At 36.8% G+C, this 26621-nt stretch overlaps 1 protein-coding gene across 1 annotated transcript in view; it reads left to right on the forward strand.

Annotated features, from left to right (window-relative positions):
* The window catches only part of snrka (SNF related kinase a), a 51855-nt gene that overhangs the window by 1652 nt on the left and 23582 nt on the right, over positions 1–26621 (forward strand). Inside the window, exon 2 of the mRNA XM_079625725.1 lies at positions 6499–7215. Within this exon, the coding sequence (XP_079481851.1) occupies positions 6627–7215 (589 nt within the window). The 5' untranslated portion in view covers positions 6499–6626. The remainder of the gene's footprint in view (positions 1–6498; positions 7216–26621) is intronic.

Consider the following 26621-nt stretch of genomic DNA (forward strand, 5'->3'; position numbering starts at 1 on the left):
TTGGGCATTTAAGTAGCTTTTATAAACAATCCTTAGAAAAAAAATGTTACCGGTGTGTATCATGAGACAAAGCAATGGCAATGGCACTGACATATTTTAAGATTTGTCAATGCAAGTTGCTTTCAGTTAAGACAGCTCAAACATGCATTGTATTCTTGGTCTAGTCTTTATGCCTTGTCTGTGAACCCAGAGGTGAGAGTCTATGACTGGATTATTATGTGTCTAGCATGTGATATTTGGCAACTGTTCTTCCAACCCTAAGTGAGGTAGTGTGTAGCTTTTCATTTCTTAAACAACTATGTAGGAAGACACATCATGGCCATATTTCAGAATGACAACGTCAAGATTCATCAGGCTCAAATTGTGAAAGAATGGTTGTGAGGGAGCATGAAGTGTCATTTTCACACATGAATTGACCCTTCGCAGGGAGCTTGATTGACAGGTGATCTGACCAATCATAGTTTCAACATCCGCCATTTTGCCCGACAAAGCCGTCAGGAGAGTTAGTAGATTAACATGGGAGGATTTGAACTTGAAAAGCGGAGTGTACTGACACCTTTCCGCGGTTAAAACAACATTCCTTCTTATGTTCATTCATGTTTATTTGATGCTATAAATGAACTAGAAGGAAGAGATGATCGGTTCACGAGCAGCTTTAACTGAGGCTCTACAGCGACCTGTCAGACACATTCAAGAGCCACAAAACGGTATTTATTGTTTAAATTTCTTTTAAAAAATGACCAAATTTGAAAGGTGAGACTTTAATATCAAAAGTAACCCAAAAGTAACCTGGTCTGTCAGTGTGTTGTCAGTCTCCTCTCTGCTCTGCGATGTATTTTTCACTGCGTGAGAACATGGTGTGACGTGAGAGCGGCGTCGCTTGTCGGACATAGCGACAGTAACTAAAGGGGGCGTGTCTTTGCGAACGGTCAATCAATTGGCACCTCCGAATCCAGATCTTAAATTCATTGAAAGTCGTTGGGATGTGCTGGAGGAGACTTTACAGAGTGCTGGACTCTTGCACTGTCAATACAAGTCCACAAATGAACAAAGTACCAACAATTAATGCACCTCTTGATGGAAATAAATGTGATGTTATTACCATTAAGCGTCAAGCTGCATCAATATTTGATCATAAAACTAAGCATTTAATTGATTTATGTTTAATTAATATAAGCAATATGTATATTTGTGTTTTGTGTAAGCAGTCTGTGTTTGTGTACAGTCTGCTATAACATTTTAATATTTTTGTCTCTGAATAAAATGTAGCTGTTTTTTCTCTCAACTATGATCTCCATATTCTCAATATATCGTACTAAATGGGCCATAAAACTAAAAGCCTGATGTATTGAATATGAAACAGATTTTATTTAAATGTTTAATAAACTTTTGTAAAAAAGGCTTTACAGGGTTAACTCTGATCTCACCTGTGTAATTAGAGAGACTGCAATATTACACAACAGTTACAGTTCATACCTGGCCATGAGCAGTCATTCACTGACAGATTGTTGGCTGATATGCTTGTGTTTTAGGAATTCTCTAAAGGAGGTGGAGCTGTCGATGTGTTGTTATTGTGAAAGGACTGTAAGTGTATTCTGATTTTAGTGTTTCACATTGGAACATTCATGGGGTTGACCGTTCAGCTGGGGTCATTTGAATCCATTACGACTGCATGGTAATTGGTAGCCGGCCAGCATTTGGCATTACAGCGGGATATGATTTATTTAAGCTTTTCTGTAGGCTGTTCAATAGGCGAGCTGAAATCTGAAATGCTATTTGTGGTAATCTTCCACTTTTGTTGTGTACAAAATGGTCTGGAGCATCTGGGCCGCCTTGTTTGGAAGAAGACCAGATTTGACTAATATTATCCTTAGAAATTTTCACCAATTCAATGTGGGCTTTGGTATCGATATCAGCAATAATCAACTGTTTATGACAACATAATCACTAGTGAAGGGGGCCGAACAATCCACATCCTTGAACAATTGCTCCTCTTAAACCACAACGAGCTCTGTTTTATGAAAAGAGAAGGACATTTCTTTCGGTTGAACAAAAGATGGTGTAGTGGCCTGTAGTGTCATTGTTAATGATCCAAGCTTTTATTTGTGTACTATGAAAGCACTATGTAAAATAATGGATTTTATGTTGTTTGTTTGCTATTAAGGCAAACATGCTGCTGCTTCTCATATTAAGGGTTAGGGGTCTGAATGAATTTTTTACTTTAGGAATTATAGGTATAGTTTTGTATTACCTTTCCCCAATTGAACTGCGGTTAGACAGTTTAATAGGTCTTGAAGAAGAAAAAAATTAAAATGAATTAGCTTTAGTGAGTGATTTTTTTTATTATTAACATGAATGAATGAAATGGGCTGCAACTGTTTATTAGGCTATTGTCCCTTTTAAGGGATAGTTCACTTTAAAATGAAAATTCTGTCATCATTTACTCACCCTCAAGTTGTTTCAAACCTGTATTAATTTATTTCTTCTGCTGAACACAAAGGAAGATATTTTGAAGAATGTCGGTAACCAAACAGTAGACTGTTCCCATTGACTTCCATAGTAGGAAAAAAAAATACTATGGAAGTCAATGGGTACAGACTACTGTTTGGTTACTGACATGCTTCAAAATATCTTCCTTTGTGTTCAGCAGAAGAAATAAATTAATACAGGTTTGAAACAACTTGAGGGTGAGTATATGATGACAGAATTTTCATTTTAAAGTGAACTATCCCTTTAAGAATGATTGCACAGATCTAATATACTGTTACACATCTGATTTTCCCTAACTGTTTACATTCACAACAAGTGTGCATTTTGACATAATTGTGTGTGTATTTGACCATTTAAGCGCAATAAGCTGTGAAAGAGACCTGAATTCGGGATCGTATGCATCTGAGAGCTTCGGCCGTGTCCGTCAGCGCGAGCACTGCATTGAGTCCTTCGTGGCTTAATGTGATTAAAACACTCTTGACGTGTCAGTAACTTTAAGTGGTACTGCAAAGTTAGTGTAGCCTAATCGATTTTTGAGATTGAAGTATTCAGGTGAAAACAGTCAGTTTTGGAACGTAAATAGTTGAGAAAGAAAATGCATGTTATAGGATCTGTGCATAAGCTTTAAGTGACAGCGGCTTTATAAATCTGCTTCTGTCTGTCATGTTAATCAAGGAGCAAAAGACTAAGAAAATCATTGCTCTTGACTGAATAACTTTTGTAACTTTTAATTGTAAGCATCAATCTAGTGTCATTTTACATTTGATTACTTTCAAGGGCCCTATGAAATCCGTTTTATTTTTTCATACAAATTCTCCATTGTAATGGTTAAATTAAAGTTTAGTAATCAAAAAGCATGTGTAATTAATTAAACTTATACAATTTAACAGCAATTTATTATAGGCCTAAGTTTTACAAAAATTAGGCTACTTGTTTAGGGCCCTGTGAAATGTTTTATTCTTCTCAAAATCTGTTTTATTTTTTAAGTTATCTGGATTCCATTTTAATGGTTAAATTAATAATCAAAAAGCATGTCTAATTAGTTGAATAAAAAAATCTAATATTAATTAAAGAAACAAATAATTATTTTTTATACAATTTTTCTTTCCATAAATTTTGTCTTGTATTTTTTTTCTTCTGGCAATCAAATGTAGGCATAATTAAAAGATTAGCCTAATTTAATTAATATTTTAATTATATGAAATTAAACAAGCTTTTGTCAAACAAAGTGCTGCACAACAGAGCTTTACTCTTAAAATGAAAACAGGGAAGAACATTTTTGATTATCCCTTAAATAAAGTTTTAATAATAATTTATTATTATTAGTGTTAGTATCATTATTACATTGAGACGTAACTAAATTCTTGCGATTTGATTTAAGTGTACTGACCTGCTTTTTTATTAATTCATAAAAAACACAAATTCCGTTAAATTCTGCATTATACAGTAAATTCAGTTTTTATGACTGGATTCCGTCATAAAATCCGTCATAAATTCTGGATATTTTATTATTAACTTGTTTTTCTTTTTGTGTGAATTTAGTTCAAAGATTTGAATAAAGCCTCCCTTTGCTGTGTAAGATATTGTAACAAAATTACCCAAATTATCAAACAATTCTAATATAATATCTGTATGGCAGTTTTTCCTGTGGTATCAAACATGTTTTGGAATATGTTTTAGCACCCTCATTGATTTTACACTTCATCTCTTCCTGATGAGTGAAATGATTTATGGAGATAAGGAGAAGATCTAGGATGCTGAGAACATGTGAAAGTCATGGCCACTCTCATGGCAGTCATCTCCAGCACTGGCCTGAGGACGTTAATGCTACTGGAATTGAATCAGCCCTTTTAGGAGGCGAGCACCAGCTTACTTGCCAGCCATGTGGCTTTTATTTTTTCACTAACAAGAGGAAATCAATACAAATCCATGATGGTCCATGTTGAAGGCCTGTGGCAGTGGAACCACTCTGTAGCTCTGCATGATGGGAATGGATTACTCTTTAACCATTTGTAGTTGGACTATATAAACACGTGAATTCTTTATTATTTGGAGCTAGAAAGAGTTAAAATCGACTCAAACTTAATTGTTAGGCCTACATTTGTTTTATTAGTGGCTCTTCGAAATGCTTGATTCTGATTTGACAAACTGTATATTTGACCCTTCTACACTACAAGCATGACTAGTAGACTGTATGTTACTTACATAACATGTAATTTTAGAAAAGCCTTTATTTTGACTTTTAATGTATTCTATTTCATTATTAATAATAGGGCTGAACGATTAATTGCATTTGCGATAATATCGCGATATGATGAAACGCGATTTTGTAATCGCAGAAGCTGCGATTACACTGGTCACGTGACACGCGATGGTAAAGCAGTCTGCACTGCAGATGAAGCATCAACTTGGCACGCTACGCATATAGGCCTGCCATAGGCTACAGGAAAGAACAGTTTGTTTAATTTATGTGATTGTGTTATAGATTCTCTTCAACGATTCTGTATGGATTCAGATCATTTCAGAATCGAGTCTGAGCTTAGTTTTAAACACAGATGCGTGATGACGCTGCGTGTGCTTTATACACAATATTCTGCTGGCTTCTAATTCCTCTGTCACACACACACACACACATTCGAACCTTCTGAAAAATAGTCTTTCATACAGTTCGGAAAAGTTGAAGCGAATTGGACATTCGCGGGCTTCATTGCACTGACTAGAAGATCATATGGCACTCGCTGTGAAATACGCGCGCTTGATGTTACTCTAGTAGTGCGCGGTCCCGCCCGCCGGTATTTTCCTTACAAATGCTCTATAAAGGCATCATATGTCTTTTGGAATGCAGTTGGCTTATATATTAAAAATAAAAATATGAAAACCATCGACAGAAGCTGCTTTCAATTTCAAATACTCACGGCCGCTTTCATGAAGAGCGCTCTCATGCGGCTGTGAGCGACTCTGTCTACGTGGTTAAATGTAGGCTACTTGCATCTCAAAATGCGTTTATGACGCGAAATTAATTAAACAGTCAGTTATGTCTGTATTAAACAGACAGGACAAACCACATCTTATATTTCAAAAGAGATCTGTGCATTAGTGTGAAGCAGCTTATCGTATCTAAACTGAGAAAGAAACATCACTTAATCACAGCTCGAGTGGAAAACATTCAGACTACTCTTAAAATACTGAAAGCACTCTTTGTTTATTGCTTGTAATGTTTTTTTCCCCTCTTTGTTATTGATAGCTTTTATGTTTTGAAGCTATTCGCTTATATAGCCTATTTAAAATTCTTAACATGTAATTGTATTAATTTAGTTTTTGTAATGTGTAATTATTTTTAAAAGTAGCCTTCTTATAATTACATATGTCATTAAATAAATATTAAAAGTTTTATTAATAAGATTAATTAATAAATAAAAAAAGATTCCCATCCATATTTTACAATGATTTATTGCATGTGTTTGTTGAATAATATAAAAGATAAAGAGCTTAAAAAATAATCGCATATTAAATCGCAATCGCAATATTGGTAAAAATAATCGCAATTAGATTATTTTCCAAAATCGTTCAGCCCTAATTAATAATTTCTCTTTTTGGTATTAATGATGCTGTGCATTTCATTCTGGACTTTTTCTTTATTTTTCTTTAACTTTTATATCTTTTTGTTTAGTTTTTTGCCCTCCCTTGTAAAACGCCTTGAGCAGCTTCCTCTAACCGTTTACATATTAAGGCCTACGTTAAAGTTGTCTTTTTAAATCCAATTTTTTTTTTTTTCATCTATATTCACCACAATATTAACAGATGGAAAACAGTGGTAAAACCTTTAGCAAATTTGGCTGAAATTGGTTAATGTAATAGCTCTCGGAAAACCACTGGGCCACATACAAGGTCTTCAATGTGATGTCAACATGCAATATTACAAACATTATAAAATGATAATTGTTATCAATTTATGACTGTTTGCGTTCTAATGACTAATTTTTGTACTGGTATATCTCTGATTAACAGGAACCTGCCATCATGGTATTGCCGTTACCAGCCAATGTGCTAAAGTGAGCTGGATTTTCCCTCCGGTTTAAACCCCACCCCTCCCCCAGGGGCCACACCCCCTCCATCCCACCGGAGGACCAGCAATCATGGCGGGAATCAAGCGCGGATACGACGGAAAGATCGCTGGACTGTATGACCTGGACAAGACGCTCGGCCGTGGCCATTTCGCCGTGGTCAAACTCGCGCGTCACGTCTTCACGGGCGAAAAAGTGGCAGTCAAGGTAATCGACAAGACCAAGCTTGACACGGTCGCAACCGGTCACCTCTTCCAGGAGGTCCGCTGTATGAAACTGGTCCAGCACCCCAACATCGTTCGGCTCTATGAGGTCATCGACACACAGACCAAGCTCTACCTGATCTTGGAGCTCGGCGATGGCGGCGACATGTTTGATTACATCATGAAGCACGAGGAGGGATTGAGCGAAGAGCTGGCAAAGAAATATTTCGCCCAGATAGTGCACGCCATCTCGTACTGTCACCGGTTGCACGTGGTTCACCGCGACCTGAAGCCGGAGAATGTGGTGTTCTTTGAGAAACAGGGAGTGGTCAAGCTCACCGACTTTGGCTTCAGCAATAAGTTTCAGCCGGGAAAGAAGCTGACCACCAGCTGTGGCTCGCTGGCTTATTCTGCCCCTGAGATCCTGCTGGGAGATGAGTATGATGCACCTGCTGTGGGTAAGTGCCTGTGCATCTCCGCTCAGTAATTCACACTCCAACGTACAAAACAAAGATTCAGTTTGCCATGGGCGTTTATTTAAGCTCTGTTTGTTTCCTCATTATTGTCTCTAAAAACTGTTTTAGCATTACTGTGATGTTTATCATGTTTTTGGATGGTTGAGAAAACTTCCTTTACCCCCATAATAAAATTAAAGGATTAGTTAAAATTATTAAAATTTCCTGATAATTTACTGTCTAGTTTCTTTCTTCAGGCAAAAATAAATTAAGGTTTTTAAGGGAAACATTGCAGCAGTTTTCTCTAGTGATGCACCGAAATGAAAATTCTGGGCCGAAACCGATACCGAAAATTTAGGATGCACTTGGCCGAAAACCGAAACCGATACCGAAAATGGCTTCTTTTAAAAACTTTAATATATATTTATTTATATTGCTTAATTTTTTAATGGATCTGAAATGAAAAATCACAAACCAATAGAATAATCAAACTTTTATTACCACTAACAGTTACATAACAAAACCTAAAATATTTTATATATTTTATATTGCATGTGCTTCATGAGGCACACGCGCGCGGTCTCTTGCTCTCTCTCCCTCTCCCCGCTACACGGTTTGTAGCACAGTCTCTGTCTCGCAGGCGCGCTCGCTCTAGATTCCGGAGATTTTAACTAATTCGCGGGCATCAGTGAGCCGCTATCAATATGCGGGAGACTCCCGGACTTGGGATGTCTGTATTTCTATACTGAAATAATATCGGCATTATAATTATTGATTTTTCATTCCGCTAGTATTTTTTGGTGCCCTCTCAGCTCATGCGCGTGGTGGGAGCGGCGGCGCTGGTTGTCCTCATCTGAAACTTTAAAATACTTCCATACCGCTGACATGCTTAATCTTTGCAGACGCGTGCAAACAGCTCGACCGTGAGTGAAACCTGCTTGAGCACGGAGGGGAGGGGAGGGGTGGGGTGGTTGACGAGTGACAGCTCGACCGTGAGTGAAACCCAAGCGCTGGCGCGCGAATGGTAGGGGCGCGGTTGACATTCATTTTCGGTTGACATTTTCGGCTGGCTTTTTTATTTCGGCCCGAAACCGATAATGCCATTTTCGGCCGAAATTTTCGGCGACCGAAATTTCGGTGCACCCCTAGTTTTCTCCATATAGTGGACTTCAATGGGTTGAAGGTCCAAATTGCCGTTTCAATGCTGCTTGAAAGGGCTCTACACGATCCCAGCCGAGGAATAAGGGTCTTATGTAGTCAAATGATCTGTAATTTTCTAAAAAAATTGAACGTATACTTGTTAACCACAAATGCTTGTTTTGCACTAGCTGTGATGCGCCACACATTACTTGATCACGTTGAAAGGTCACGCGTGACATGGGCGGAAGTACAGACCCAGTGTTTACAAAGCGAACGTGCAAAGACTAAGTCAAGCACCCTCTACAAAATGTTTTACAAATATAGAAGGTAAAATAACGATGTCGGACGATTTTAAAGTTGGAGGAGAAAATGAGATGGAGTTTTTCGCCTTACTCTACATTTTCCGCCTACGTCACGCTTGAACTTTCCAACGTGATTACGTAATGCGTGAAATTGTGGACGTGCAAGACGAGCATTTGTGGTTCAAAAGTATACGTTATTTTTTTTATTTTTTTTAATGGCCGATCGTTTCGTTAGATAAGACCTTTTCCTCGGCTGGGATCATGTAGAGGCCTTTGAAGCTGCGTTGAAACGGCAATTTGGACCTTCAACCCGTCGGTTCCCGTTGAAGTCCACTATACTGAGAAAAATCCTGCAATGTTTTCATTAATAACCTTAATTTCTTTTCAACTGAAGAAAGAAAGACATGAACATCTTGGTTGACTTTGGGGTGAGTACATTATCAGGACATTTTTATTCTGAAGTGAACTTCTCCTTTAATTGTAATCAGGCCCATTATCGTTAACTAAAAATAGACCATTAAAAGCATTTTCAGGAAAATAAACAGTAACTGAAAAAATATATGTATAAAATAAAAAGTGTGTGAAAATGAGGTTGTCAGAACAGACCAAGATCTCACTAATGTCACATGGTCTAATCTCTTTTTCATCGGACTGTGAAAAAGCACAGGCTGGCACATGATTTTCATTAAGCGCCACCTACTGTCAGAGAGTACATTTTCTTTTCCAATACCAAAATGTCATGCCAAACATTCGTGTTGGTGTGAACAGGCTTGTACAGCAGAGCTGATTTTCCAGCAATGGTTCCTGTTTACAGGTGACCTCTAAACAAACAAATTGCATCTAAATATTGTTAGTGTTTCTAACATTGCATGCATTTGCCATATGATAAACTATCCCAGTGTGAGCTGGACTGAGCAGCATCATATTCTATTGATTTTATTATCTGTCGCTGTAAGGCATGTCCATACTGCTGTCAAAAACACGGCGTAACCTCTTTATCAGAAAACATGTCAGAACAACCCCCCTTAACCCCAGATACTGCAAATGTGGTTCTTCTCGTCAGTTATGAAGAGAAAATTTCATTTGAGCTTCAAGTTCTGGATTATTAGGTCATGGATTCCTGAAGTGTGTTGGTGTGGAATCCTTTCATCAAGTGTGTTGGCTCCTCGAGATAGTGAACACCAGCATGCAAGTTTATTCAGGTTGAGACGTAACCTCTCCAAGAGTAAGAGGTGGTAGAAGTGTTAGACATGTCATGGCATGCAAAGCTCCAAATCTATCCGCTGGCCAGGACAGGCAGGCAAAGGCGAGTTCTCAAAACAAGCACTTGATATGAAATATTAAAATCAGATAATGCCTTACAATGAATTACTGCAGCCTCGGTCGTTAGAAACTGTATGCAACAATTGTTTTTAACAAAATAAATAATTGTAAGTTAAAAAACATAGTATTGATATTATGATCAGTACCATGAGTTATTGGCAGCTATAGATATATATTTTTTAATGTCTCTATATATTTAGTTGCATGCTCATTTCTCTTGTTTTAAAATTTATAATATCTTCAACATTCACTTTGAATATATTTAATCTTTTAAAGCACAATTTTTTTTATCTATTTAATAATTTCCCACTAATAATTCACGAGCAAATTTCTAAATTAATATTCTTTTTGAGTATTTGGGTTACACTTTATTTTAAGGTGTCCCTCTTACAGTGTAATTATACATTATACAGTTATATTAACTTACTATAGGGTTAGAGTGTGGATACATACAATAGGGTTAGGATACGCATTATTTATAGTTATTAATATAGTAGGGTAAGTGTACCTATTAAGCCCATGTACCCTTTAAGCCCACTTTCAACTTTAAGGTCTAATATTAAAAAGAGAAAATCATATTTTTTGCTGCTCCTTATTTTAACCAATCCAGTGATTTGTAACTTACCTGACATTTTTTATTGCATGTTAAACACATTTGGCAATGTTAAGTTTGCCCCACTCATGTGCATGCGGTCTCAGGGGACCTCAAACAAAGACACCCAAAAACTTTGGTGTTTCTGGACCCTTCAGAAATCAACACATTTCTGCAATTTTCAGCCATTCTTTTGGTAACTACATTGATATTATGTCAAATAAGAGATAAATGTATTGTTTTTTGTGTATGAACAAATAATAATTCATAATTTTATATAATTTTTCTTTAAATGGAAAGATGAATTTTATTAGTTTGCGCTCAAAGCTAATCTCAAGGTCAAACCATTAGCCTTACTGGAAGATAGACTGCTGAAGAATTAAGCATGTGAACTACAAACACTAAATATTTTGTGATTTATTTTACATTAATTTACAAATAAATACATCATAAATTGTTTTGTTGGAAAGATTATTTTCATAAATTAACTTTTTTTAAAGATGGGCTTAAATGGTACAGCGCCATAAAACGCATGCAAACTAGAGTCAACACAAGCTAACCTTGAAGGAAAAAAACATAACATTTCTCAATGTGGGCACAATGGAAATTACTATGATGCTTTGTCCACAGTATATTTAAGCTCCTTGCATGTCTGTGTAAACATATATTATATTTTTTAAAGGAAAACTGTCTTTTTTTCACCTTTACTGACTGTGGAACCATTTAAGCCCACCTTATGTGTTTCAATGAGGAATCCCTCAAATTACAAGGTTTAATCAACTTTGTGAGAGAAATTGTTTAATGACCTATTAATTGGATACTTCATGTGGAATTTTGACTTCATGTGGAACCAAGCCGACTCAAGGCTCCATACTTAGGACATGGGAGGACCACTAGTGGACCCCCCCTAACCCCTGAGTCTGGAATCCCAACTTGGCTTCCTTCCCAGGATACACTCGGTTAAAGTTCCAGCTTTGACCAGGTATAATCAAGCCAACTTAAGGCTCCATACTCCCGGCGTGGGGGGCCCACTAGAATACCCCCTGAAAGCCAAGAGTATGGATCCGCAACTCGGCTTGGCTCCTAAGATGCTCCAGAGTCAAGCCGACTGAAGGCTCCAGACCACCGGCCTGGACCCCCAGCCACTAACACCTACCAATCACACCCAGGGCTCTAATCAAACATTAGCAAAATTACTTTTTTTAATGCTTCCCTGTCACTGAATAAATATATCAATGTTTTACTTATTTAAAAAAAATATAAAAAATTATATTGTATAAATCAATCATGATGTGGGCTTATTTGGAACACATGCGGGCTTAAATGGTGCCAAATTACCAATTAAGCCCATGCCAGACTTCTGACTTTATTAATAAAATATCTTAATTTTATATTCTAAAATGTACATCAACTAATACATAAATTTTCAAATGTGAGATTAATCTTGCATTTTAACAAATAATTTTTCTTATAAACCATGTCAATATCTATGAAAAAAACCTAGACTTAGATTTTGGTGGGCTTAATAGGTACGCTTACCCTAACTATATGCAGCGTGTAACAAGGACATGTTTGACGGTATTTCACTTGTAGCACTTGAAGAGTTTTGAATATTTTTTTTTGGGACAAAATACCAAATTGTAGGCCATTTAAAGAAATACATGTGTTATCTGCCATAACATAAAAAAAAAATTGTATAGACCACCGTTGTAATATTGTTGTATCTCTAATAATAAACGTAATATCCATAGAAATGAGGTGTGGTTGTGCTGAAAAGCTGTAATCTAAACATGCAGTGTTATTCCAGAGCAGATAGCCCTTGGTTAAGCTCTGTACACATTTGTACAGTAACTGTCACAACACTGCAGTCATAGTGACATGGTCTTGGGTTAATTGTATTTCCAGCCCTTATACAGGCAGGTGGTGGGACAGTTAATCCGCTCTTTGTTTGAGCCGAGCTTCCCTGCCGGAGCCCTGGTTAAACACTTGTTATTGACACTGTCAGTGTGATCAAACAGACACTGTCCTCTGATACCGGCGGGTTCCCTGCTGAGGTGATTTCTGGTTTCGCTTCTTAATCGATAATAATTTGTCCAGTGTTTGGCTGGGGAACCTGTTTAATACCTCATTGTGCGACTGGAAAGATGCACCTCTGTGACACAGAGACATATTTGGACCCTAACTGACAGGCCCTGTGAGCACTACATATTTGTGTTCATTTCTTGTGCAGTTCATACTATGGCCACGTGTACACACACACAGCAACAGAATACGGTTGTCAGTCCTGTATTTGAGTCCTTAATACGGTTACATTCATATACAGTTCGGTTATTTCCGGCAGTGACAACTGCATTCACACCCGTACATTTTCTGGCATAAACATAATCCATTAAAACATCAATCGTAGCAGCGCTGTCTGTAATCTTGTGATATAACTTTAATGGTTCATGGGTATTTATTTATTGGAATAGCCTACCTTTTACATTTCTCCTATCTCTCTCATTTGTCAGACTGCAACTAGTTTTTATTTTTGACTGAACGTGATCCTGACGCATCCTTTATTTATATTTAATTACATTTTTACCTTAGCATTGATGCTTTCTAGCCATCTACTGTAATAAAAATGGATGAACTATAGGGAAGAACCGGCTTGTGACAGCTTCCGCCCTTTGAAACGATGGCAACTCTAAAAAGGAATTTGACTTTTCACTTCAGTGAACTGATTGATGGCCTGACGCTTATCTGATTAAAAAGACTAATGAAAATGTTGAATCATGCCATGACATGTTTGTTGTTGTTGGTTTCCTTCACTTCTCAATTCTTAAGAGTCAAGCCAAACATAACTTAGTCTTTTGTCAGGGAAACTAAACTAGCCTATGCATAGCAGGATTTGAAAATAAATTGACTCCAGATTTCCCACGGTCATGGAAAACCTGTAAAACATTTAAAATTGTGATTTCCAGCCATGGCAATGTTTTATTATTGTTATATTTTAAATTCTTGACCGGATCTTGATGCTTGATCTGCAATTATCTGACTTAATTTATTTTCGAGATAGATTTAAATCCGATCAGACCACTTCCAGACAAAACTGGACATGTGTCAATGCATCTGGTTGTTGAAACCACAAACTCCTGTCAAAATGTAAAAAAATAAACGTGTGAGAGCGTGTTCTAGGCTATATGACATGTTATAGCCTTATATGACGGTGCTACTGCAATGTATCGCCGCAGAAATATCGGCCCCTGTTGAGATCACAAAAGTATTTGTAACAAGCAGCACATGGATAATTCAGTCCTTCCTTAGATGTTGTTAATGAAATAAATGTCTTCATGTTATGGCAAACTAGAAGCTTCTTTGCATCAACATTATGACCTTGTAATCTTAAATATTTATTATTTATAGCAAAGCTCAAATTTTCCATGTTTTTCTTAGACTCTGGAGTGTTGACGTTTGTTCGATTTGTTGTATGATAATCTAAACATCGGAAACACGAGCTGAATTCCAGGACCATGAACACTGATGTCTGTAAAATTCAATCTTGACACTGGTTGGTTGGTTTATTGGCACTGTAACAGTAGAAATTTGGTTTGTTTTGAACGTAACATTCCTGCATTATTTTGCTTTCAAAGTCAAGATTTATCAAAATGACTGATATTAATGTAAGCTGCTTCCTGCAAAGCTTTTAAAAAATGGCGCATCAGCATTTGTACTCCTCGTCCAGCCAGATAAAGCAAATGTCTCCATTTTGCACGTTCAGTAAGTCCCATCTGAACATCTTCCATTGGTCTTGTGTGCATCAGGCCTCATTCATCTAGAACCCTGTCCATTCACCGTCACCAAAGGCAAACGTGTACACACACACACACACACACACACACACACACACACACACACACACACACACACACACACACACACACACACACACACACACACACACACACACACACACACACATATAAATAAAGACTGGTGGCTGAAGTGCATCTTGTGTGTAAATGTTCTCAGCTTTCTTCCACACTTCCAGCAGAGTCCCTCAGCTCAAGTCGACAGCTCAGGTTCACGTCCTAGAGCGTCTCACGCCTGCTATAAATGACTTTATCTGAAGTTAACTCTCATCAGAGCATCATGAAATGGCACGTACACTATAGTCATTGCATTATTTGCTAGTGCTTTTAGGGCTCAATGCTAAGGATTTTTTTCTGTAGTTTTTTTTTTTTTTTTTTACTTTTTTTTTTCTTCTAAATCTCAAATATGATACAAGTAAACGGTAATGAAATAAGAACAAATAAACAAATCACAAGCAATAGCACAAATAAATACAAAAGAACAAAGATTCAAATGAAATAAGAAGTTTTTTTTGTTACCATTTAAAAAAAAAAATGTATATTGGACAATGTTCATATAATACATATTAATAAAATGCATTCTAACAGTTAACCTAGGGGTATTATACAACATTAGCCTCTCCATAAAACATTTCACAGGTCTTTAACTGTAAAAACAATAACTGATCTGAACTCACACCACTTAGATCTTCACTCCACTGGTTCAAAATAGTTTTTAATAGATTAAGACTAAATTCATCTCAAGTCACCTTTATTTACATAGCGCTTTATACAATGCAGATTGTTTCAAAGCAGCTTTACAGTGATAACACCATGATGATTTAATGATGCAAATGGAGTTCATTTCGGCTTTACAGCAGCTACAATATATAGTAGTAGTGTGTATTTATTGATCCCTGTAGGGAAAGTAGTTTGAAGCAAGCTCACCCAGACATTATTTTTTGTTTAATCACAGTTGGCATATTCAAATATTGTTATTGTTCAACTGAAGTCAGTTCAGTGTTGATTATTATTATTATTAGGCTAACTCTTTCCCCGCCATTGACGAAAATTTCCAGTTTTCACTGTTATATTGTAGGGTTACACATCTATTACACATCTTCTAAAAGACTAAGAGTATTGAATCTAATGATCAAAACACAGGTAAAGAAGCAGCAGAAACAAGCGACAGCAAGCAGATGTACAGTTGTGGTCAGAATTAATGGCACCCCTTGTAAATATGATCAGACATGGCTGTAAAAAATAAATCTGCATTGTTTATCCTTCTGATCCTTCATTCAAAAAATTCGCAAAAATCTAACCTTTCATTGAAGTGAAATCACATAAAGGAAATCACATTATGAAATAGGCCTAAATGTTTTTCTCCAAAACACGTTGGCCACAATTATTGGTACCCCTAGAATTTTTACGAGTAAAATATCTCTGAAGTATATTCCCATTAATATTTACCCTTTTTTAGCACACCAGGGTGACTGGGAATATTAAATTGTCTAGCTATGACTCCTGGTTTCACAGGAGTTTAAATATGAGGAAACACAAAGGCCAAATTCCCAAAGTAAAACCAAAAAATATAGTTCTGACGTGCATCAAAAGATTGTTGAGCATCTCAAAATAGAAAGTGGCTGTAAGAAAGCAAAGCCACCAGATGGGTTTGGTGCAAACGGGGATAAAAAGTACTCCATGCCTACGCTTAAATATACTGCTGGATCTTTAATGTTGTGAGCTTATATTTTTGGCTGGAGGTCCTGGACTTCTTGTTCAGATATATGGCATCGTGGATTCTAGCAAATACCAACAGATAAAAAATCTAAACCTCTGCTAGAAATCTTATAATGGGCCGTGGTTGGATCTTCCATCAGGACAACGATCCAAAACAAATATCAAAATCAACACAAAGATTTGTTACGGAGCACAAAATGAAGCTTCTGCCATGACCATCCCAGTTCCCTGACCTGGAGTGAACTGAAGAGAAGAAGCACCAACATGGATCTGGGAATCTGAAGGATCTGGAGAGATTCTGTATGGAGGAATAGTCTCTGATCTCTTGTCAGGTGTTCTCCAAACTCATCAAGCATTATAGGAGAAGACTCAGAGCTGTTATCTTGGCAAAAGGAGGTTGCAAAAAGTATTTAATAAAAGGGTGCCAATATTTGTGGCCAACGTGTTTTGGAGAAAAACACTTATTTCATAATGTGATTCCCCGTACATTTCTGACAGACAGGCGACTCTATTCCAACAATCAGCACATGGTCTATGGAGACTGGCTTGGCTTATGATATGCTGAAAATTCCCATCTTGGTGAGATATTAATATAAACAGTCAAATGGATCAATGCATTAAGCCTTGTCAGTAGTACATTAGGCTAATAACCTGCCACTGTCTATTATGCCATTAATATTAATAAAATGTAACTTAATATTAACTTTTAACATCCAATTTTCTCTCAACTGCTTAGTTTCACTTCAGACATAACCAACCGTGTTTATGTAAACCTTGTGTGTGTTTGACCGTATTCGCGCAAAAAGTCTCGAAAGACAACTCAGTTTAGTATTCACACTGTTTGACAGGCTTTTAGTGTGTGCGCGCTTGTGGAAAAACGCATGTTAGAACCACGCATCAGCAAGCGAATGAAATGTGTAACCGGCAAGGCTTTAAAAGCACATGCAAATAATGAACTTTTGGGAATTGCAGTGTCCCGTGAGTGTAACTGAGTATGTTGGGACGGAGGCCCCAGAACTGCAACTGATAGAATGCGCGCTGTAGAACGATACAGTATATAAAGTTCAAAGTTTTACTGTTGTCTGACAGATCCACATGCTCTGTGGAGAGGGAGACTGTGCGTGGCTTATGGCATGCGTGTGAACAGTCTAATGCAAATCTCCATCTTGGTGAGATATTAATATAAACAGTCAAATGGATCAATGCATTAAGCCTTGGCAGTACATTAGGCTAATAGACCTGCCACTGTCTATTATGTCATTAATATGAATAAAGCAACAGTATTGGCAAAAGGAAAAAAAAGGCATGCACTGCATTTCATTTATTTCTTGATTACTGACTGTTTGCTCGTATAATGATTTGAAAAACCTTGGGACGTTGTTTACCTGAGCAATACTTTAAAGCAATGTAACATTGTTTTAACTTGTTTATAGTAATATTAAACTATTTAAAATATGTGTGTTTAGTAGTGCTTTCGTTTTTTGTTGTAGCATTGAAATCGATATCTAGAGAATGACAATTTTACTGCTATTATTATGGATTAAGTTGGTATCAAGACATCTCTAACCAATAGAATGAAACTGGCAAAAGTGAAGATTGGATAGACAGTTCAGTGGGTAATTCCTTTGGCTGTTGACGGGAGCCTAGACACAGCTTAGTGTCACTCAAAAATGTACAAAAATTCCCACAATTTTGTCAGAAACACCTGAGGCCAACTGACAGCTCAGAGAATCAAGTGTGTGTTTTTGTTCAAAAAGACTCGAAAGACAACTCAGTTTAGTATTCACGCTGTTTGACAGGCTTTTAGTGTGTGTGCACACTTTGAGAAAAGTGCATGTTAGAACCACGCATCGGCAAGTGAATGAAATGTTTAACCGGAAAGGCTTTAAAAGCACATGCAAATAATAAACTTTTGTGAATTGCAGTGTCCCGTGAGTGTAACTCTATCTCTACAGTATGTTGGGACGGATTACCAACTTTTAGCACTGGCGAGGTATAGGTCTACATCAGTATTGGGGTAGGCTAGTTTATAGTGAAGGACTCTATGCATGTGTTAGAGGAAATGATGCGTTCTTTCTGTCGGAGCACCACACTGCTCTTCTCTGAGCCGCTCTGAGGATAGTTACTGGTGCGGTGAGCTCACCAGAGAAAGTTGCCAAGTGACTAATCCCCAATCGGTAATTAAAGCACGAGTGAGGCACATATGCTGCCTGCACGCTTACACGGGTCCCGTCACTTCTGCTGCACTGGCACCACAACCAGGGGACCGATGCCCTCCTCCTACGTCTCTTTCTCCTCTGGGTTGGAAAGGCAGGGAGCAGAACATGAATGTACCATGAGATGGATGGTGCAGGCTATTAAAGGAAATGGAGGAACTATGTTTAGAGTGGCGTCTTTTGGTGATTTTTGCCTGATACAAGTGTGCAATGTGAAATCCACCCGGAGGGCCGCTGGTTGCTATGGTAACGCTGTTGATCCAGGTGTGTCCGGGACACGTGAGGTTTTCAGGAGACGTGTGCCCCCCTGTTCAGATCACTCATCAGATCTGACACAGGCACACAAGAGTCCAGGTGCAGGGCTACTGATGCGTTCCACTCTTTTAGCGCTCTTGTTGCTATAGGCCCAGTCAGACAAGTAGTTATATTTCAATATTCACACACACACACACGTTTTAATATATTAATTACATAATATTAATGCGTAATAAATAAAAAATTTAACCGATATTTTACTTGCTATTGTTATTATTTAATACATATGTGTCAGAAAAAATAAAGTAAAAATTTGTAAAAAAAAAAAAAAAAGCAAAACAAATCTGTAACTTGTACCAAATACTTGTTTTTAATTTGTAAATTACTTTTTAATTTGGAACACTATTTGTAAATATTATATATAAAAATAATAAAAAGTAATAGAAATAATAGAATTTTAAGGAATACGATATTTTTCTGTAAAACTTTTAAACAACTTGCATCAATTAATTTATTAAGTTTGAGCACTAGCTAGAAATTGCCATAAATTAACATCTATTCATAAACACTTTATTTGCAAAAAAATAATAATGGTATTTTCTTAGTTTAGAATTACTTTGTGATTTTAAACTCATTCAACTGATCAATTCTTCCAAAATTATTAAATCGTTCTCACAATTTGAACAACTGCTTAGCCTATATGTTGTATTAGCCACCTAGATAGCATATTCTTGGTGATCCAAAGTGTTCTCTGGTTGCCATTTTTTTTCTTCACTGCTCGCATCAAGATTGGATTCCCTGGTGCTTTTAACGGATTAAATGTTTTGGTTCATCTGGGTTTTTTTTAACACCGAGGACTCGGTTCATATCAAGCAACATCAGCTGGTGTCTAGTTGCGTGAGCTGAGAACATTATTAATGTCTAAAAATAAAATCGTCCGCCCTTCCCCAGTTGGTATTCTCTGTTGTCACAGGTGTCTATGTGCAGTGATTGGGCACTTTGTATTTGTGTGTGTGCATGTTTCTGCACGCAACTTCCTTGTTCAGTCACACACACACCTTTCTCCTTAGACAGTGATTCTTTTCAATAGCTGACCTTTGATTCAATAGGACTCTTTATTTTGCGTAAACACACAGGAGGAGTGCGTACAGTGGTTAGAGGTGATGGGACAAATGAAGGCAAAGCTTTCCTCTTCCTCGTGATCCTATTGCCCTCAAACAAGGATGTGCTATAAATCTGTCGCTTTCAGTTCCTGCTGGAGCATCAGTTGGAGCACACAGATGCCACAGACATACAAAGCCCCCGAGTCCTGCTCTCAAACTTCAATAGTCCTTATTGTTTCGGTCCCTTTGGGTTCAGGTCAGCAGTCGCACAATGTTATATTAGACCATTGGATGGGTTTGGTGTGGGTGTTTCATATTCAGCAAAACAAAGGTCTTGTGTTTTTCAGTTAAAAGGTCACATGTGGCATCATTGTCAGCGTTCTAAAAGTTTCTTCAATTATGCTTTCATAATTTGTTAAATTAAATTACTTTCATTTGTTTTTATATGTTGTGTCAGTGTCCAAACACCCTGAGCTATTATATATGTCACTAAAAATGAGTCGAGACTTGTTATATAAGCATAGCATAGGGTAACTAACATTTAACCAAATGTTTGTTGAAGGTACTTTTTAATCACTTAAAGGTAGGGTAGGTCAGAATTGTCTAAAAAAACTTTTATTCAAATTTGTTTAAACTGTCTTTATATACCAATACATAATTAAAATGCAAGTACTCTGAAATAGAGAGTATAAAAAACTGAGTGACTCTTGTGTATTTAATCTTCAATAAACACAGCTCATTGATTCCATTCACTCCCACCTAAAAACGAGTGCGCGACTGCGCGCACGTGGGCAGAGCCAATAATAGCAGCGGTAGTCATGGCGACCGAGAGTGACAGTCGCGCAAGCCAATCACTTGTTTTGTCCCGAATGGAATTAATGAGCTGTGTTTTTTGAAGATTAAATACACTATAGTCACTCAATTTTTATACTCTCTTTTTCAAAGTACTTACATTTTAATTATGTATTGGTATATAAAGACAGTTTAAGCCAATTTGAAAAAAAGTTATTTAGACAATTCTTACCTACACAACCTTTAACCTTTTGGGAAACAGAGTTGGACCATTTTTGTTTGCTTGATGAACTCTACATTTATTTTATGACTTTCTGAAAGCCAATTGGCCATTGAGTCTTATGTAATATTAAAAGCACCAGTGTGTTTGAAACTGTCATGCTTTCTGTAATGCATTTCTGCAGATTATGTTTTCCTCATACTTTGGGTCAGAGAATTGAACACAACATCAGTAACTCAAACCACACCGTATTTTATTATGAAAATGTATGATACCTCTAATTGTGTGATTCATTATGTTGTGCCATTACTTTTCTATGGTTTTCAACCGGCGGATAATAATACTCTATCTGAGGAGGACTTGAGCCATACACTATAAAAGTATCCTATTAAATTTACGGTAAAAAAAATGGCAGCAGTGGTTTCCATTATTATGGTAACAATGTTAAACGCAAAGCCACATGATGAATCAGAGTTCATCATAAGTGGCCGGTCCATAAAACAAGGTAATAATTGACTAATTATTCACAAAAGTCAAAACCCCATCAGGGTAACACACGCCACTGAAATAATGCAATGAACATTAAACTATGTAACTTCTGACCCTCTAGCATTTGAAACGAAACTGCATGCATTCTGCAGAAGAACATTGTTTTGGTTGCGCTTTGGCTCTGCGTGACTGTGGATGAATATGGTTATCCTACTTCTCATAAAACATTCACTATATACTAGGCTTAAGAGATATAACCAGTTTAGTTAGAAAGGACCTCTAGCTGAAGACATTACGCTATACTCATTCATAGTATTTCCCTGATATATTTACTCGTTGTGTTCATTTTGTGCCTTTAACTAAATGACAAAATGTAACACAAAGCACCACAATGTATATTCCTGATAACAATAATTACAAAAAAACTAAATTATTGATATAAAAATATGATCACGTGATGTGTCATTAAATGACTTCTACTTCTATTTCTTTTACGTGGAAGAACCATAAATGGGACATTATTTTGCATATCAGTGAGTTTACAAAACACTCAGAACACCTTGATGACCTTAACAGCATTGGCATTGTTTTGGCATTTGCATTGGCAGGCACATTTTTTTTTTTTTTTTATGTAAAAGTAGTTTATAATATATATATTTACATTTAGTCATTTAGCAGACAGTTTTATCCAAAGCGACTTACAACTGAGGACTAAACCAAGCGAGTCATCGTGAAGAGGCAAAAACAACGCAAGAAGCGCTCAAAATACAGAGTTCAGACATTGCTCAGAGTAGCATAAGCCAGACAAGGGAGGATTAAAGGAAAAGGAAATGAATATTATTATTATTATCCCAGATGAGGGTGGGGAGATCATTCCACCAGCAAGGAACTGTGAATGAGAATGTTTTGGAGAGTGATTTTGTGGCTTTCTGTGATGGTACCATGAGCTGTCCCTCATTGACCGATCGTAAACTTCTGGTGGAGATGTGTATATATATATATATAAATGGCCTTAAGTCACACCATCCGCATTCAGACTGTTGCACCTGTGTTATGTAATGACAGCTCACCTGTTGCATTCAACAAGAGAGCATGACTGTCATTCCTGAAAGCTCCCATAGCGCGTGTACTGAGCTGGATCTTCTGCTTTAAAGTCGGCATGAAATCAAAATCGGCACTAACTTTGTTAGTCTTGTGAACAATCAACTACTGCAGTTTTCCGTGTGAGCTTTTTTTCATCTGAATTGTAGAGAGCTCTAGTTTACGGCAAACGCCAGAGGTCTAACATGCTGAGCTTTCACTCACATTATGCATGTATGGAGCGGTCGGAAGAGCAGCATCCGGAGGCTGTGCATGGGGGATACGGGCTTGTGCTTTCACACGGATTCAGGATAGAAGTGTTATACATTTTGTAAGAAATGCTAGTGTGATTGAATACACAAGTGACATTAAGTGTTGGTCATATTTAAATGTGTTCACATTTTAAATGCAACTTTTATTTTAGATTTTTGAATCTACTTGACTTGATTAATTCATGTTATTTTAGGTGTTCAGCGGGGCATTGAGAGGCTTAAACAAATCATTTGAGATTTAGTCAGAGCAGGACTGTGTATGTGCTCGTCATGCTAGCGAATTGAACTTGGATTACATTATGCTGTAAATATTTTATGTTCAGTGCAGGCGTTTCTAGTGCCAATGTTGTGTAATAGTCTTAAGATGCCTCCAGGCTTGAGTATTGTCCAGCCCTGAGGTTAAAATAACCCAGGTTTTGCATAATGACTTGGTAGAGCCACCGATTGCTGGCATAATGTATCCCAATTTTCAAGCAGAAGGAACTGGTTGAAATATTCAGAAGGATATTAATCCGCAATCTGAATTGTGATGCAGCCCAGAAATAACTCTGTTGGTTGATTGGTCTGGCCAGAGGAGAACTGGACCCCCGACTGAGCCTGGTTTCTCCCCAGGTTGTTTTTCTTCATTCTGGCACTGATGGAGCTCTTGTGAGATTTCTGGAGATCTTTCCCACTGTCGCCTTTTGGCTGGCTTAGTTGGGGACACTTAATATTCTGTAATAGGCTATTATTGACTTGACTTCACTGACACCTCCATTCAGTTTCTCCATAGGGAAATTGGTTTTTAACAATAACTTATAACCTTTAAAGACATCCCTACTGTGAGCAATTAGGTTGCTAATCGATGGTATTTGCTTCTGTTTAAGCTGTTAGCCTGCATTATTTCAACTTCGTTTTAAAATAATCGTGTTTAACAGCAGAATTCGTGGTGTAAAACTATATAACCCATGATGCTGTACATTCCACCAATCAGAGTCGAAATAAGCAAAACATGCTCTCAAAATACTTTTCTTAAACAAACTTTTCTGCAACAAATTTAATATATATTGTTTTATTTTAAATCCACATTTGTAACTGATTAGATTTATATTTATATTTTTCATTCATTATGCTGTTTGCAATGCTTCATGGGATTGTAGTTCTTTCTATCAGTCCTGTAAGTCAAGTCAACTTTTTACATGGCAGTTTTTACAATACAGATTGTTTAAAAGTAGCTTTGCAATGATAACTGAAAAAATAATGCAACAAAGTTTGTTTCTGATGTACAGCAGATCTAGAAGAAGAACAACACATAGTCCAACTTAAGTAAGTTCAGTGATGGTTCATTTTGTTCAAAAAGTTAGTAATTTAGTAAAAAAATATATATATATATAGCCGCTCTGGAGAAAACAGTGGAGAAAACAGGGATGTCATCGTCCAGCTCAGTTCAGTTCTCATATAATGGTGTCAATGCAGGCAGATCAATAATATTGTTGAATATTAAGTGTCCCCAACTAAGCAAGCCAAAGGCGACTTTGTATGACTTTCAAATACTTTTTTGCTTCAAATAAAAGTTTGTGTTATGCTTCACCTTGTAGCTAGTTGGGTTGGTTTGGTTTAGCCTATAGCTTTATAATGCTTTAACAAAGACTTATTAAATAATTAATCACTGTAAGGCTGCTTTGGAATAATCTATATTAGGGCTGTAAATGATTAATCGCGATTAATCGCATCCAAAATAAAAGTTTGTGTTTACATAATATATGTGTGTGTATTGTGTATAATTATTTTGTATATATAAGCACACACACACATGCATGTATATATTTAAGAAAAATGTGTTATTTATATATAAAATAGTTGTATTTATATATAATATAAATTATATAAAAATATATATGTAGTTTATAAATGCAAATATTTTTCAAATATATACATGCATGTGTGTGTATTTATATATACAAAAGAATTATACTCAATACACACATATATTATGTAAACACAAACTTTTATTTTGGATGCGATTAATCGTTTACAGCCCTAATCTGTATTGTATAAAGCGCTAAATAAATAAAGGTGACTTGACTTAGGGCCTGTCATCCAGTGCACTGTGACAACGAACCGTGAATAGAGCTGCATCTGACGGCTTGACTCAAACAAAAGCACTCAGGACCTCACGGGGCGCAGTGGTGTTGGCATCTGTTAAAGACTTGCTACAGTTCTACTGCAGACTTCACAGACTGTGCCATTGTTTCTTTATAAGGGAACTACATTCGAAGTTCATCCACAGCTGACAGACAGAGCACCACAGATGGACTCATACACTAAAGCGGGCCTTTGTTTGGCCACAACCCATTAGTCTTTGTCTAGAGCTGGGGAGAGTGTGTCAGAGGCATTGTCCTGTCGCCAAATGCATTTATATTTGAAATGCATAGACGGTGAAACGAGTTGTTTGATTTATTTCGCTTTGATTGATCTTTTTGATGTGCCAAAGAGCTGTGAATATCTGAGCTTTTGTCTGTGAATGACTTCGTATTGTTATGATTCCAGTGTCTCGATGTGAGCCTCAGTGTCTTAGTTTGTGTGCGCCTTTTGTTGCAATTTGTTTTCTCTATCGAATTGGCAAAGGCATGATCTATCAATAACCTGATTATGATTGTTATAATAGTGTGCTGAATAATAGTGCCCTGTGTTGTAATAGAAGCCATCAAGTGAATAAAGGCGCCTTCACAGATACGCGTCTACTTTTTCCAGCACGTTTAATTAGATGGAGTTAAGTGTCAAGAATTGAAACAATGATCACATTATTTCAACTTTGCCTCCGTTCTGCAGATCTTTAAACGCGCAGCCTGACATTTTGGATTATTTTTTTCATAACATATGGAGTACCACTTAAAAATAAACAAAAATATTAAATCTGCGTATTAATAAAAAATAAAAAAAGAAGACAAGTAAATATACATATGTAAAACTTTAATTCATGGTTAAAATGAAGTTAAACAAACATAACATTAATAGCATTGAAACATCACATTACAAGTTACAAATGAATTGACATTGCATCTGTTTATTTAATTCTCATTAACAATCAAATTAAATTATTATTAAAAGCATTAATTCATTAATTATGTCATTTAATTACTTAGCCTCATGTCGCTCCACTCAAGGGGATATATTTGAATAACAAAATATTACAATTTACTTTTTGCATGATATTTGAAAGAATTAATAGATCTGGTGCATGAGGAAAAATAGACCCATTAGTCAGTTTAAACTAAACCTGTTTAAAGGCCCACTGACACCAATAATGAGAACTATAACAATAACTAACTATTTTAATACTTTCTAGTGCCACCATAAATTACCTATTTAATACAAATTTAAGAATCAGAAATGGCAACGCTCATACAATCACATCTGATAAAAGTCCCCCTGTGGTGAAAATCAAGCTTTTAATGTTTTAACACTGTCTATGTGGTGTTTTTAATGTGCTTTAAGACAAACCATGTGCAAATTCATAGGTCAACACCATTGTTTAATATTTTCTCTCTAAAACTACAGTGAACCAAAGACAGTCTCAAAAAACGTGGTTTGAGATCGCTGGTGTTTCTGACATCACACACTACCTTGTAACCAATCAGGTCAATGTGATCGTCAACGAGTGGATCTCTGAGCTGGTGCGAGTGAGTGGAGGCGGGGCTCATTTGCATATTCATATAACCACATAGATAATGAAGCAAGGGTGTAGAGTTACATTCAAGCTAAGGCATGATGGAATAAAAAAAAATAAAAAAAAGACATTTAAATATGTATTTAAATATTTTAGTGATCAAACATGTTAAAATGGGAATTTTTTTTTACTACAGGGGGACTTTAACCTCTTTGCTCATAATTAGAGCATGCTGTGTGTTTGCCCTCATGTGAATGGTAGAGTTTTACATACTTCAGGATCTCTGGCTATACAAAATACATCTTGCTGGGCCGGATTTGTTTCTGATTCATCTGTCTGTCAGTGGTCAGAGCAAAACCTGTGGCCTGCGGGTGTACAGGTCATTACGGCCGAACAGTCCCAGCAG

Source organism: Phoxinus phoxinus, assembly GCF_949152265.1.
Source record: "Phoxinus phoxinus genome assembly, chromosome: 10".
Lineage (NCBI taxonomy): Eukaryota > Metazoa > Chordata > Actinopteri > Cypriniformes > Leuciscidae > Phoxinus > Phoxinus phoxinus.